Source organism: Leptosomus discolor, chromosome 3 (assembly GCF_034619465.1).
Source record: "Leptosomus discolor isolate bLepDis1 chromosome 3, bLepDis1.hap2, whole genome shotgun sequence".
Taxonomy (NCBI): Eukaryota; Metazoa; Chordata; class Aves; order Leptosomiformes; family Leptosomidae; genus Leptosomus; species Leptosomus discolor.
In genome coordinates, this window is record NC_141393.1 from 3,899,501 (window position 1) to 3,911,693 (window position 12,193).

At 43.2% G+C, this 12,193-nt stretch overlaps 1 protein-coding gene across 2 annotated transcripts in view; it reads right to left on the reverse strand.

Moving 5' to 3' along the window:
* Window positions 1-519: 519 nt before the first annotated feature.
* Window positions 520-12,193, reverse strand: part of DDHD1 (DDHD domain containing 1) — a 66,907-nt gene continuing 55,233 nt past the window's right edge. For both annotated transcript variants that reach the window (XM_086462647.1, XM_086462646.1), the window contains 5 exons: window positions 10,826-10,901; window positions 5,678-5,827; window positions 4,287-4,539; window positions 2,803-2,985; window positions 520-701 (listed from right to left, as the gene is read on the reverse strand). In XM_086462647.1, coding sequence (XP_086318773.1) covers window positions 520-701; window positions 2,803-2,985; window positions 4,287-4,539; window positions 5,678-5,827; window positions 10,826-10,901 — 844 coding nt within the window. The remainder of the gene's footprint in view (window positions 702-2,802; window positions 2,986-4,286; window positions 4,540-5,677; window positions 5,828-10,825; window positions 10,902-12,193) is intronic.

Sequence of the window (12,193 nt, forward strand, 5' to 3'; positions counted from 1 at the left end):
GGAGCTGAAGAGAGTCCTAGAAAAATGACACCACCGCTTGTTATTTACTGATACATAAAACATCGGAACATGGCAGTTTTAGGTTTGTACCTAACATATATTTTTGTTAATGGAAATTAATTTAGTAGTGTTTTTTTTTTTTTTTTTTTTAAACCAACTAATCTTTTATACTTTAATGAACTAAACAGCAGTTATGGTCATTAACAAGTATGTCACCCAAGCACACCGCACAACCGTGCTTACGGGATGCTACACGTTGTATTGGCTTTTTATACAGTCAAAGGTAACAGGAATTTGGAATCATTTCAGGTCTAATCAAGCACTGCAAAATGTTTAAAACTATAAAGTGCTTTTAAATACAAATCATTTTTGCTCTTTAGAAACAGGAAAAAATCCAAACATGCACTTAAACCTGAAACCTCCATGCCACATATGCTGCAGTCTGACAGTAAAACATCAGTTTTGTGCCATTTGTTTTAAAATTTCCTTTCCCATCCCGCCCCATCCCCAGTCCAAAATTCAAATAGTGTCTAAATTGGATTTGTCAGTGTCTTCTTGGTCCTGTTTGTACATGAAGGTTAGAAGGAAAAGAGCAATATCCAGAGATGACCAATAGGCAGTGTGTGATGTGACTGCAGACCAGTATCTGCTCTCCACGAGACCTTCCCTGAGCTCGAAATCAATCCTGTGCTCCAGTTCCACTAGAAATCAAACGAGAAACAGAAATGGTGTTAGAATTGTATGGCAGCAGAAGGAAGAAAACAACACTGGCATGTTTTTCCATCAGCTTTGGGCTCCGATTGTACTTGCTATAAACAAAATGTACATAATAGCTGCGTTTACGTTTAACTGTACCCTCATCTAAATCTGCTGTGATTTTTAATGATACATACATATATTTTGATGGACAGCATTTAGCACAAACCTGACCTAAGAGTGGTGCTTAGTTCAGGTAAAAAAAAAAAAAAGAAAATAAACCTAAAGCTTAGAAAAAGCTGGTATTTTTTTTTAAGCAGCTGTTTTTCTTATAGTAACTATATAAATACATTTACGCTCCTTCTGATCCCTACACAGACGTATCCAGTAAACGTGGAGGCCCCATTAGGAGCCGCTGACTTTCACAACGTGGACACTTCAGAATTTTCCGAAGTAAACGGACTTCTCACATCTTTAGTGGCGACACAAGGAGACTACACCCAGCGTTACAAGCCCGTTCTGAAAACCAGCAGTCCCTACGCAGCGCTGGCCCTTTTCATTTCCAGATTATTCCAAATCGATTTCAGCAGCTATCCTCTCATTTCAATGGCTGCTTTGATTAATACCACATTCAAAGCAATTTTCACTGCGTGTTTAACTGGCCCAACGGCTAACCTATTGTTAAGGCACTTGAGCGGTCAGAAAAATCTCTACGAGGAGCAACAGAACAAAAAGGACACAACTAAAAGCCTGCTTAGCTCCAAAAGCCAAAACCCCATATTGAGTAAAAAATGCAGCCATTTATCATAGCCAACTTCAAGGAATTTCCATTCTTGGCTCAAAGAGCGCCCAAAGGGAGCGTCGCGCAAGCGCTGCCTCCGCCGCCACGGCCAACGGGCCTTCGCCGGAGCGCTGCGCCGCGGCGAGGGAGTCAGAGCCTTCCAACGCCAGGAGAATCCGTGGTCATTTCCACGAAGACACGTATATTCCCAAAAAAAACCCACCCCTCCCCCGGTTGCTGTCTGCAGGAAGGACGCCCCGACCATCTGACAAGAGGCCGTAAGGGGAGCTTGGGAGGCAGCCAAACCCCGCCACGAGGCGAGCGGCCGCGCTCTCCGAAGCAAATCCTTTGGCCGCGGATTGCATCATCGCAGGCTCGCTGGCCTCCGCTCCGCGTTCTCCTTGTATGGAGCAGGGACGGGCTTTCGGGATGCGGGAAGCAGGCAGAAGGCCCTTGATGTGCCAACACCCCCCCCCCCCCCCCCCCGAAAGGACCTCATCGGCAGCTCTACAGTATTCGCTGTCAGGCCACTCTGTTCTCCTCAAGTTTAGGACAAAGTCTGTGCCCTCGAATACTGACGCAGGCAGGTTATCTGTTGAAATGAGCAGTGATGAACAGACAGTAATGTAAATGTGTCATGTGAACGCCGTCACAGGATACAACATACTTGTGACTCCTTAGATTGCAAAAACCCCTGCCTTGCAACAGTGCCAACGAGAAGTTTAGAAATAATATCATGTAGGATTTTCTGTAAAGGAAGTACCTATAATTTTCCAAAAAAAAAAAAAAAAAAAAACCCAGCGGCTCAAATCACACTTTCTGTTTTGGGTGGTTCAGAGCAGGACAAGGGCAGCTTCTGTTTTGAGTCATATGTGCCTTTAAATCCAGATTGCTTCAGAACTGCAAATGTATGAGGAAATTTAAATAAATCCAGCTAATGATAAATGGTGAGGGGGATTCTCTGCAGCAATTATATTGCTTTTCCTAGTGGGAGTCTAGGAACTACTGATACATTGATCTCATTAGCCAAAACTCATGTATATTCATATATATATGTGGTGTGCATGGATGTGCAAACACATATACAGACAAACCTCCTTTAAGAGGAAAGAAAGATTAAAAGAAGAACAAAAAGTCAGTCCTTGGGCAGTCTTAAGAGATACAAAAAGCAGGAACAGATTCAATATTTATCACTTTAGTGCAAACCAACAGAATCCAACAGCAGCATTATGTCGTTATGGTATTTCCAGCCTCCCACAACCTGCAGAGGCAGCCCACCAAAGCCCTTGTTTCCACAGGGTTTGTAAGGTGGGCTCGTCACTAACCTGCAGGTTCGAGAAAGCCCGAGCTGCTGTGCGGGAGAGGCGGCGTCCCAACAGTTGTGGCCTTCTTGTCGTCCCCCTCGGCCCCATCTTTTCCCGTCTCCAGTGTCTGTGGGGTGGCTGGACTAGATCGACCGAATCTGGAAAAAAGCATCCCGCCGAGGCCCTTCCCAATACTCGCAGCGCCTGCATTCAGCACAGAGGGAAAAAAGAAAACCACAACCAAGCACAAGGGCAGCTAAATTAAACTGCAAATTAAAGTCACTGTAGCAGCCGTCAATTAGAGCTGAGTGACAAGACGGAGGAAAACACGACTCATGCTTTTCTAGGGTGGGAACAGCTCATCTGACTTGAGTGTACACTGTTTACCGTGAGGCTACTCTAGCGTACGAGCAAAGGCTGTAATTTGGAACCTGTAGTTCGGGGAATAAAAACACACGAGAACACTTCTGCAGCAAGAAATCTGGTACTTTTACAGATAACGTTGTAACTCCTCTTTCACGAAAACCCTAAGGCCAAGACACAAACGCTTTATAGCAATGTTAGTACCTTCTGCACAGAAGAATCCCATCAGGACATTTAAGACTTTCCTCTCATTAAGGGTCCTTCTGTTGGCATCACCCTCACAGACATTTAGAAACGCTACATCATCCTTTAAAAGGACTATTTCGGTTGTTCAGGAAGGGGGGGTGTAGAAGTTAAGAACAGATCTGTGATGTTTTCTCCCGACTTTGCTGCCACCTTATGGACAACACATTAAAGTTCCTACAGTCACACAGCCCAAAGCAACCCTCCTCTGAAATACCACATATTTCTACTTAAGGACTAAACTGCTTTTATATGCTTTACTTATTTGATTGGGAAGATTCCTGGCACTAGCCTTCTTCCAAATCCCACGTAGAGAGCGAAAGAAAAGCCTTGGGTCAACAAAAACTGCAAGGGCAAGCTCAAATATAAGCTCCAGTGCAAGTGAATTTAAGCTCACTTAAACCAGGGTTTATTTTGAATCAGAAAGCCAGAAGGGGATAGACTTCATATTAAAGCAGCCTGAATTTCCTATTGTAAAATCATGAGTTAAATGAACGGTAATAGCTTACAATAGAGTGATTTTTCTCCTCTTTGCCAATACCAGAAAATGTAGTCACAAAACAAGCTTTAATCTTTTTTTTTTTTTTTTTCTTTTCCACAGAGTGGAAACTATTAAATCACCAGGATGTTACTTCAATAAGGCAGGCAACAACAAGACAGCAACAGCATAAACTCCCTGACCCACATCCTCTCCCCACAAGCCTTGACTCCAGCGTACGTAAACTATCTTTTCTTCAAAGTTAAACGTCAGCTGGGATTAAAACAAACCACACAGCTACGCAGAACAAACTGAGACAGCCAGGAATAGTTTGCTTATGGTTGCACCTCCAACGCCACGGAGCAGCAAAGCTCTACCAGAAGGTCCTACACAGAAAACAAAGGACATTAGGAACAATTACCCAATATACTCGCTTTGCCTATGTTAGTTATAGACTCCCCGTAGTGGCGTCGAACCATGACCGGTGAAGTCGTTGGGCTTGGCCCGGTTGAAACACTTTCACCGTCTGTCACTGAGGTAGGTTCTTTTGTTGGGTTGAGAAAACTTGGCTTCATGTGCTCATAAGGTAGAGGGTTCGCAGTGTTGTACCAGTGGATCTGGACAGGCGAAATGTTGCTGTAGTGTTTCAGAATTAACGGTTCTAACCTATAGGCCTGCGAGAGCAATTCAGAAAAGAAAATCCTGAGTGTCGAGACGGAAAAACCCCCTCCCCTTCCCATACAGAGCCCTTTCCAACCTCAAATCCAAAATATCTGTAATGAGTGAAGCCTACAAAGTGACAGAATGGTGGCATTACGTTCTGGTTCACTTTTATTTTCACAGCCTGGAAGACACATTAGCTGCCCAGTTGCTTGTGCATTCCCTTTTGCACATTTCTCTGCAACACTTCTGCCACGCCTTGTTACGAACGCACCAGTTACTGTTAACAGACGTTTGTTATTAAACACTGACAGAGCAAACTTTATATGCAGCTAGGCTGATTCCCCACAGCACAACAGAGAGGGAGGAACTGGCTATGTAAACATTTTGTTTGATCACTCTTCATTTATCCCCATGCAAACCATGAACTGGTGTGCTTATTAAAAAATAATTTTCTATTGATTCTTTATTTTTCTTTGTTTATTTTGAGGTAGAAAAGCATTCTGCGCTTCCTTATCTGAAAACTAAGTCAAGTTACTATTTGCAGAGCGGGACCAGAGATTACAGCCTGACCAACCGTCCTAGATGTCCCAGGAAAATTCTGGTTTTGGAGTAGCTGGAGCTGAACAAGATCTGCCTATGGAAGAGTATAAGGACAGGGTGAAGCTATACCAATCCTGCCTTCCCAAGCACTATCTCACCCTCTCTCTAACAGTCTGTTACTCTGGACCCCTTGGGGGAAAAAAAAGCAGTGGTTTTGCTTTCCTACAGTATCTTGTAAAGTGCTTGTGAAACCTTTTTTAACAGCAGTAGCATCTTTGGACAGACGATGTTTAATGGAAGTCAGTAAGTTAAACACAAGTTGGAACTTGACTGAGGATTATTTCTTAAGTCTTTGCAAAAAAAGCAGAGTAACCTTGAATCTTATGCTTATTAATATGAAAAGACAAGCAAAGTATACGGTATTTAAGGCAATTATTTGTAGGAACTGTTATTCTACAGTTACAAAACCCAAGACACGGTACGATAACAAACAGTCCTGTGCTGGAACATACTTGCGTTGATTCACACGCTTTGAAGATCACACATTATCACAGAGCTGATGCTTAAAAACAGTCAAGGTAAAAGCTTGCAATGGCAATTAAAACTCACCACTGGATCTGTTGGATGAAAAATATTTAGTAAGCGGTTACAAATTGTTCTGGGCAGAATATGGTCTTGACTACCGCTGTTTCCTGGACGGATGCCACGCAACGCCAAAAACACTGCTAATGGAGATCCCATACAGAAGAAATTCTCAACCTAAAGAGAGATTTCATCCACGTTAATAAGGATGGAAATAATGCTTTCTGACATGGCTGGATTTGATTTCTCTCTTTCAACTGATTTCTCAGTTTCAGCTGAGGGACTCGTACAGTATTAGTAAGTCAACACAGGGAAGACCACTGTAACATACGCCCTATAACATGAAGGTTAAGTTTCCCATTTCCCTTTGCTGTGAGAAGAGAGTAACATGTTGTGGTGCTACACAACTGGAAAGCTGAAAACCAAGTCGGACACTTGAACTGAACGAGAGCTACCAACATTGGAAAGGCTGGAGTAAGAAGAATTTGGAAGACACTAAAGAAATGTACTGAGTTTCACAAGATTGAAGCCCGATTTCTCATGAAACTTTTGGAAGCTCACCACACCTCCTTCATCTCACCCTAACCAAGTACCCCATGATTTGTTTTGCTACACACACCCATTGAGGAAGTAGAAATGCAACCTACGCTATTAAAGACAACCTAGAGAATACTTAAAGTAGTCACACACACAGAGACAGGCTGCTGTTATGTGCCGCCTCTTAAAAACACCTAGCGTTAAGTGAACAGAACGGTGCTTGTGAAAAGTGCCACCACGTCACGCGTTGGGAACCACTACCCAGGAAGAGGTACAGCACCCTGAGCGACACCGCGGGCTACTCTCACGTCATCCAAAGCTACCGTGACTTTGCTCTACAATGACAGCCTCTAACCCTGAGAGGCAGCCGAGTCAACCTGAACTGCCGCTGCTAAGCCATCTGACAAAGGTCACTGAACATGCAGCAGTGGTAACGACTTCTGGTCACTACCAACCTGGGCCGGGATTCAACAGTGACCTAGAGGTGAATGGCTTCGTATCCCATTACCAATCCTCAGACATCGTCTCCTAGAAACATCAAATGTAAAACTCTGTAGTCAAAAATATTTTCATCAGTCAAAATTACTTTTTAACCTCTAGTTAAGGTTATTTTCTTACACGAAAAATTAATGTTACCGTTATCAGACCTTCACTGCAGCTTTCCCAGTTCGCAGGGCACTACAACTGAGCAACTCCTAGTGCGCTGCCACTTAACCAGCAAGAGAAATCGCTGCATTCTTGCTAAGTGCACGTGGAGGACGCTTGGATTCCCACGTGCCTTCGCTATATGTCAGCGCAGGGAGCGAGGGCATAGAAATAATGGCCCGTTTCATCTATCAGATTCCAGCACTGCACAAAACATTCCTCCTCCTCTGACTTGGCACTGGTACCCCACTGCGTCCTTCCAGAAGAATGAGCAAGTCCCAATTCAATGGGGTGAAAAAAAAAAGAAATCTAGGTCTTCAGCAAAGCTATTCAATGTCATATGCTGCAAAGCACTGCTCTGTCATCTATATTGTCACTCTAGTGCAGAGCTGCTCTCCTTCCTTATCATCAGGTTTTACACAGACCTTTACATCTTTGCAGTTTGGACAAAAAGCTTTCTCATCTTCAAATACAATAGAACAGACATTCACAGTGCAATCCTTTAAACTGAATCAGTAACCTTTAGCCCCGTCCATCTGATACGCCTGTATCCAGCGCCTGGAATACACAATTACGGTCCTTCTGCTTCAGTAAGACATCAGAAAGTGACTGCCAGCAGATGCTTAAAAGATGTTTTTGTGAATTCACCTTAGGCAACTACAGACTAGGGAAAAATCTCAAAAGGTAAATAGTTTTGGTGGTTACATAGCGCGTGGCTTTTATTCCATCGTTTCTCTTGATAAACGCAAGATTAACAGCGTCCACAGACGGATGCTTTCTTCTCGGAGGGCGCTGTTCTTTGCTACGTATTTTCTTACATGTGCAAGCCTTTCAACATGGTCTTCCAGCTCTGGAAATGCTTACAAAGACCAAGTACCCATCGGTGGGTACCTTAATGGGTGGCACCAGACCGGTACCAAAGCAGTAAATGCAAAAAATCAAAATTAAGTCTCCCCAAAATAAACTCCTTTAAATTGCAGCCATTAAAGCTGTGAGTGCTGTTGCAAAGTGGCTGAAGAGAAGACTGCCATGCGATGAAACGTACTGGGAACAGAGGACTAAAACCTTTTGAGAAAACATTTATTAGTGTTGGTGTTTCTCCTAGAAGCGGGAGTGAGGCACTTCACATGTATTCCCGTAAATGTTTAACAACAGAGAAGACATGTTTAAGAACATGACCTTTCAGGGTAACACTTTTCTCCTGGGTATGATTCATAAACAGAAGACTTAATGCATTTATTTGTACTTTAAGCAGAAGCTGAGCCAAACAGTCATCCATTCAACTTAAGGCTGCAGTATCTTCAGAATTTAAAAAAAGCCGAATGAGCCAACAGAAGTGAGGCAGCGCAGCTCCGCTGTGCATAAGTAAGTGTGGGGGGCAAATGAACAGACACAGAAGGTGATTACAGTTTACGTGTCTGTGCTGCCTTTCGGCTTGGAGCATCCCAAACATCCTCCCAGAGCGAGGAAATACAAACCTTTGCAGCAGCCTCTACCCATTCCTGCACCCAGGAACGTTCTGCAGCCTTAGCGGACAGAAGGAACAGAGACTTTCACCGGTGTTATATGAGGAATTTAACTGGGCGGTTGCGTGTTGAACTACCATGGCACATTGCTGCTTCCAGTGTAAAGGCTTCCCCCTCTCAGATAAGGCTGCATGTCAGCATCCCATTAAGCTCTCATAATTCTTGTGCATGTAGTAAATCACCAGTATCTTATAAATTATTTGTGATAGTTGTTATCGCAACACTGACATCACTGTCAGATGATCCCACACAGAAACCACAAGGCCAAATACAAGCTGGAGCTTCTTCCAGAAGAGCTTCTGTAACCCTGGATGAATGAGAAGTGCTAAGGAATCCTGAAGCACTTTGGGGAAGCACACAGACAAGTCCAGATTTAAATTAATTTCCATTTCAGTATTAGGAAGCAACTGAGGTACGTCCTGCCCTCCTCTTCCCTACTGTGACTGAAAATCGTCCTACAACATGGATATTTTCATGCAGCACAGTCACAAAGAGGTAGGTATCACACCATTCCCCATGCTTTCACGTTCTTCAGCCCATTTAGCCTCTAACCCCGATTCCTCTTACACAGCTGGTAGGGAGGAGTCTGTGCTTCTAAGCTTTACACTTACAACGGGGTGTTGGCTTTGCTTTTAACCCACGCAGGTCGTAATGATTTCCCAGTTTATTCAATTGTGCCTTTTGAGGAGAGCGCCATAAAGATAGCTCACCCTCAAGTTCTCATTCTGGTGGCTTGTCCAATACATTTTTAGAGTACAAGACACTCCATACCTTCAAGATTTATTTTTTTTTTCCCTCCCCAAAGGGTCAGTTAAACGCAGGTAATTTTCTCTAATATTAAATAACAGCTAAGTTAGCTGCTGTATTGATTCTTACATTTGTCTTGCCAAAAGCTACCTTTGTCCTTGCTCAACATCAAGCAAGCTTAACTCTGCTTGATGTAGGACTAGTTGCTTTCCATCATCCTGGGAAGCTTAATTTGTTCAGTCCATAAAAGAGGCAACACACGGACAGTGGCCAGCCTTCTTCATCACAGCAGTACGTGCCCATTTTGCCGTGTAACACAGCCTAAGGAGATCAGTGACCAAAGCCTCCAGCCTCCTGCCTCGCACAGACCAAAGTAATTGGTGGATTATGCATTTGTAGTTCATAGCAACTCACGATCAAACCAGAGCTCTGGTCTGCCATGAAGAGCCAAGGTGCAGGTCGTTGGTACCTACAAAGCAGTTAGCTCTCTTTCAACAAGCTAGTCACCCTCAGCAAGCTGGGCTGGCTTGCTGATGAGCAAGTGACTTTCAATGACATCCTGCTGAACTCCTCCTTTGGCAGAAGCACTCTGCCATCACGTTCACGGAAAGCCTCTCTCGTTCTGGAGCTCTGTCTCAGGCACGGTACTCAAGCAATGGGAGTCACTAACGGAGAGTTTCACAGAAACAAAACATCTTCCTTTCCGTAAGGGTAGGAAAAAGGATGTACTGCAACGGAAAATTACCTAGCAGTAATTTAGAGAGATACAGTCCTCTGTTCTTCCCAATTTCTTTTCTCCTCCTCGCCTTCTCCCTCTAAAAAGCATCTGTTCAAAAAATCTTCAGTTTAAACACAACTGAGTGAAGAACAATCTTTCACAGAGCTGGAGGAATATCAGCCTGACTCCAGCTTCCTTGATGGTAGAGATAATAGCACGATACATGCTTTTAAGCAGTGATGAAAAGAAGAAGGCTATGACAAATTGAATTATGGTTAGTTTCCTCTTTTTTATGGCTCAAGATTGAGCTTGTCTTCTAGGAGTCCTTCTGAACTCATAAGGAAAGAAAAATGTCAAGTTAAAAACCAATAATCTATTTTGTTCTCATCTATCATGTCACATTTTTATGGTTTAATATTTCAGGATATAGTCGAGCAACTACAAAGTGTTGCACATCCCACCAAGAAGCTAGAAAATGCCTTTTCCCAGTGATAAGAAATTCTAGCAATTTGAACAGCTGATCTGTTTCAGGAGATGAAAAGTAACTTGCGCGGCCAGACCAGAATAATGTGAAAGGAAAATCCACTGCTGAAGGAAATTCAATCAGATTTGCTCAGAGATGTGACATGTTAGAAGTAGAGCCCAAGGAAAATGGATTAATCAACAAAGCAGAAGTGAAATTGTTTAAGGTAAGTGATTAATGTAATTTGCCAAATGGCTTTTACCTTCCCACACAGTTGTATGTGCACGTGTAACATTAACAATCTACACACAGGTTTATATATTTACATATAAACATACATCTTTGTAATAAATAGTAATATGTGGACACAGTAACATGTTTACACACACGTACACACACTTCAACCAATACATTAAAATTATTCTACCAACATCATGTCTAGGGACACGGGCAATAAATAGTAAGCAGAATAACTCATATTGCAGGTGTATTTTTACAGCAAGTAGCACATTCAGTAAAAACCTCTCGAACGTACATACCTTAAATTTTAAGACAGGTGGTTTTGATATGGTGGATGCCTTTAACCCATGTAACCTCTCTTCTATCTCTCTCAACCTAGAAAATAGAGATCTTTCTGAGATCCAATAAAAAACGTAGCCTTAACCTCTCTGATCCAAACAGCCATTCCTGGGGGGTCCAACCGTTTTGTCTGTTGGTGCTGTCAGTATTTCTTGGAGGCAGTCCAGCTGATTAAGAATCAACGTATGTGCAGTCCTGTTTCTCTGACCACAGAAGGAATCAATCGAGACGTGACAGCTTCCTTGTTCGCCACCCCAAGCATCTGCCCACCCTCCTTCCTCACAAGGAGGTGACTCACCTCCTGTTTCCTTGGTGTTTTTGCAGCCAAATCACCTGTTTGGTTTTGTTGCGGGGTTTTTTGGGTGTTTGGTTTTGGTTTGGTTTTTTGGTTTGTTTTCTAAAAAAACCCAAAGCTGCGGGAAACTCCGTGGCCCAAGCATTACGAAGGTCTGTATTGCGGTGCAACATCTAGAGGCCAGCGTCCCACCCTCTCAACTATCATTAAAAAGGTTCCCCTGTTCTAGTTAGCCTGAATTAAAAAAGCAGCTACAATATATAGCGCTCATATGGACTGGTTAAACTGGCCCCCAATCCCAGCACCAGAACGTTATGCCCTCTCCAGAGCAGGAAAACACCATCTCCTCAAGTACCACAAAAGCATTACGGAAACAAATATGTTAAGCTTAACCGCTGCCATCCTGATTAGAAAGAAGCAAGTCTGGAGCTGAAACTTCCCAAAGACTTCCCGCTACTTTCAAAAAAGCTTGTATGCTTTAATGAACGTGATTCAGTCTTAACAAAGACGGCACGCAGAAGTCTTGACTCGTGAACTGCTGTCGAGGGTTTCCAACACACAGCCTCACGTGCTCTATGTATGTTGTTCTACAATGTAGGATATTTATACATGCTATGACACACCCCACTCAGGCATAAGCATTTCCAGAAATCCACTGTGTGTTTGCCAACCCAAGTTACAGGATGTCAGCCGTGTATTTTCTACCGTTTCAGACCGAATTGCACTAAGGTGGCCCACGGAATGGAGAGCCACTCTTTGTATACACAAGTGCCAGTGTCAAATGATACTTGGGTTACTGTGGATGCAACCCCAAGCACTTCAGAGGGTGTCTAAAGAGCTGCAGCATAAGTGTGAAAATGGTAATTTTTCCTTGATCATATGCTAGCGATATGCCTGAAGGGTCGTCTCACCACTGGACAACTTCATTAGGTTTCTAACTCCCTTTCTCTCAGAAATACTGCACTTTATCCAGCCTTGCAGCTGACAGAGATGTCCTGTACCAATCCCTAATGACACACATACTGATTTCGAG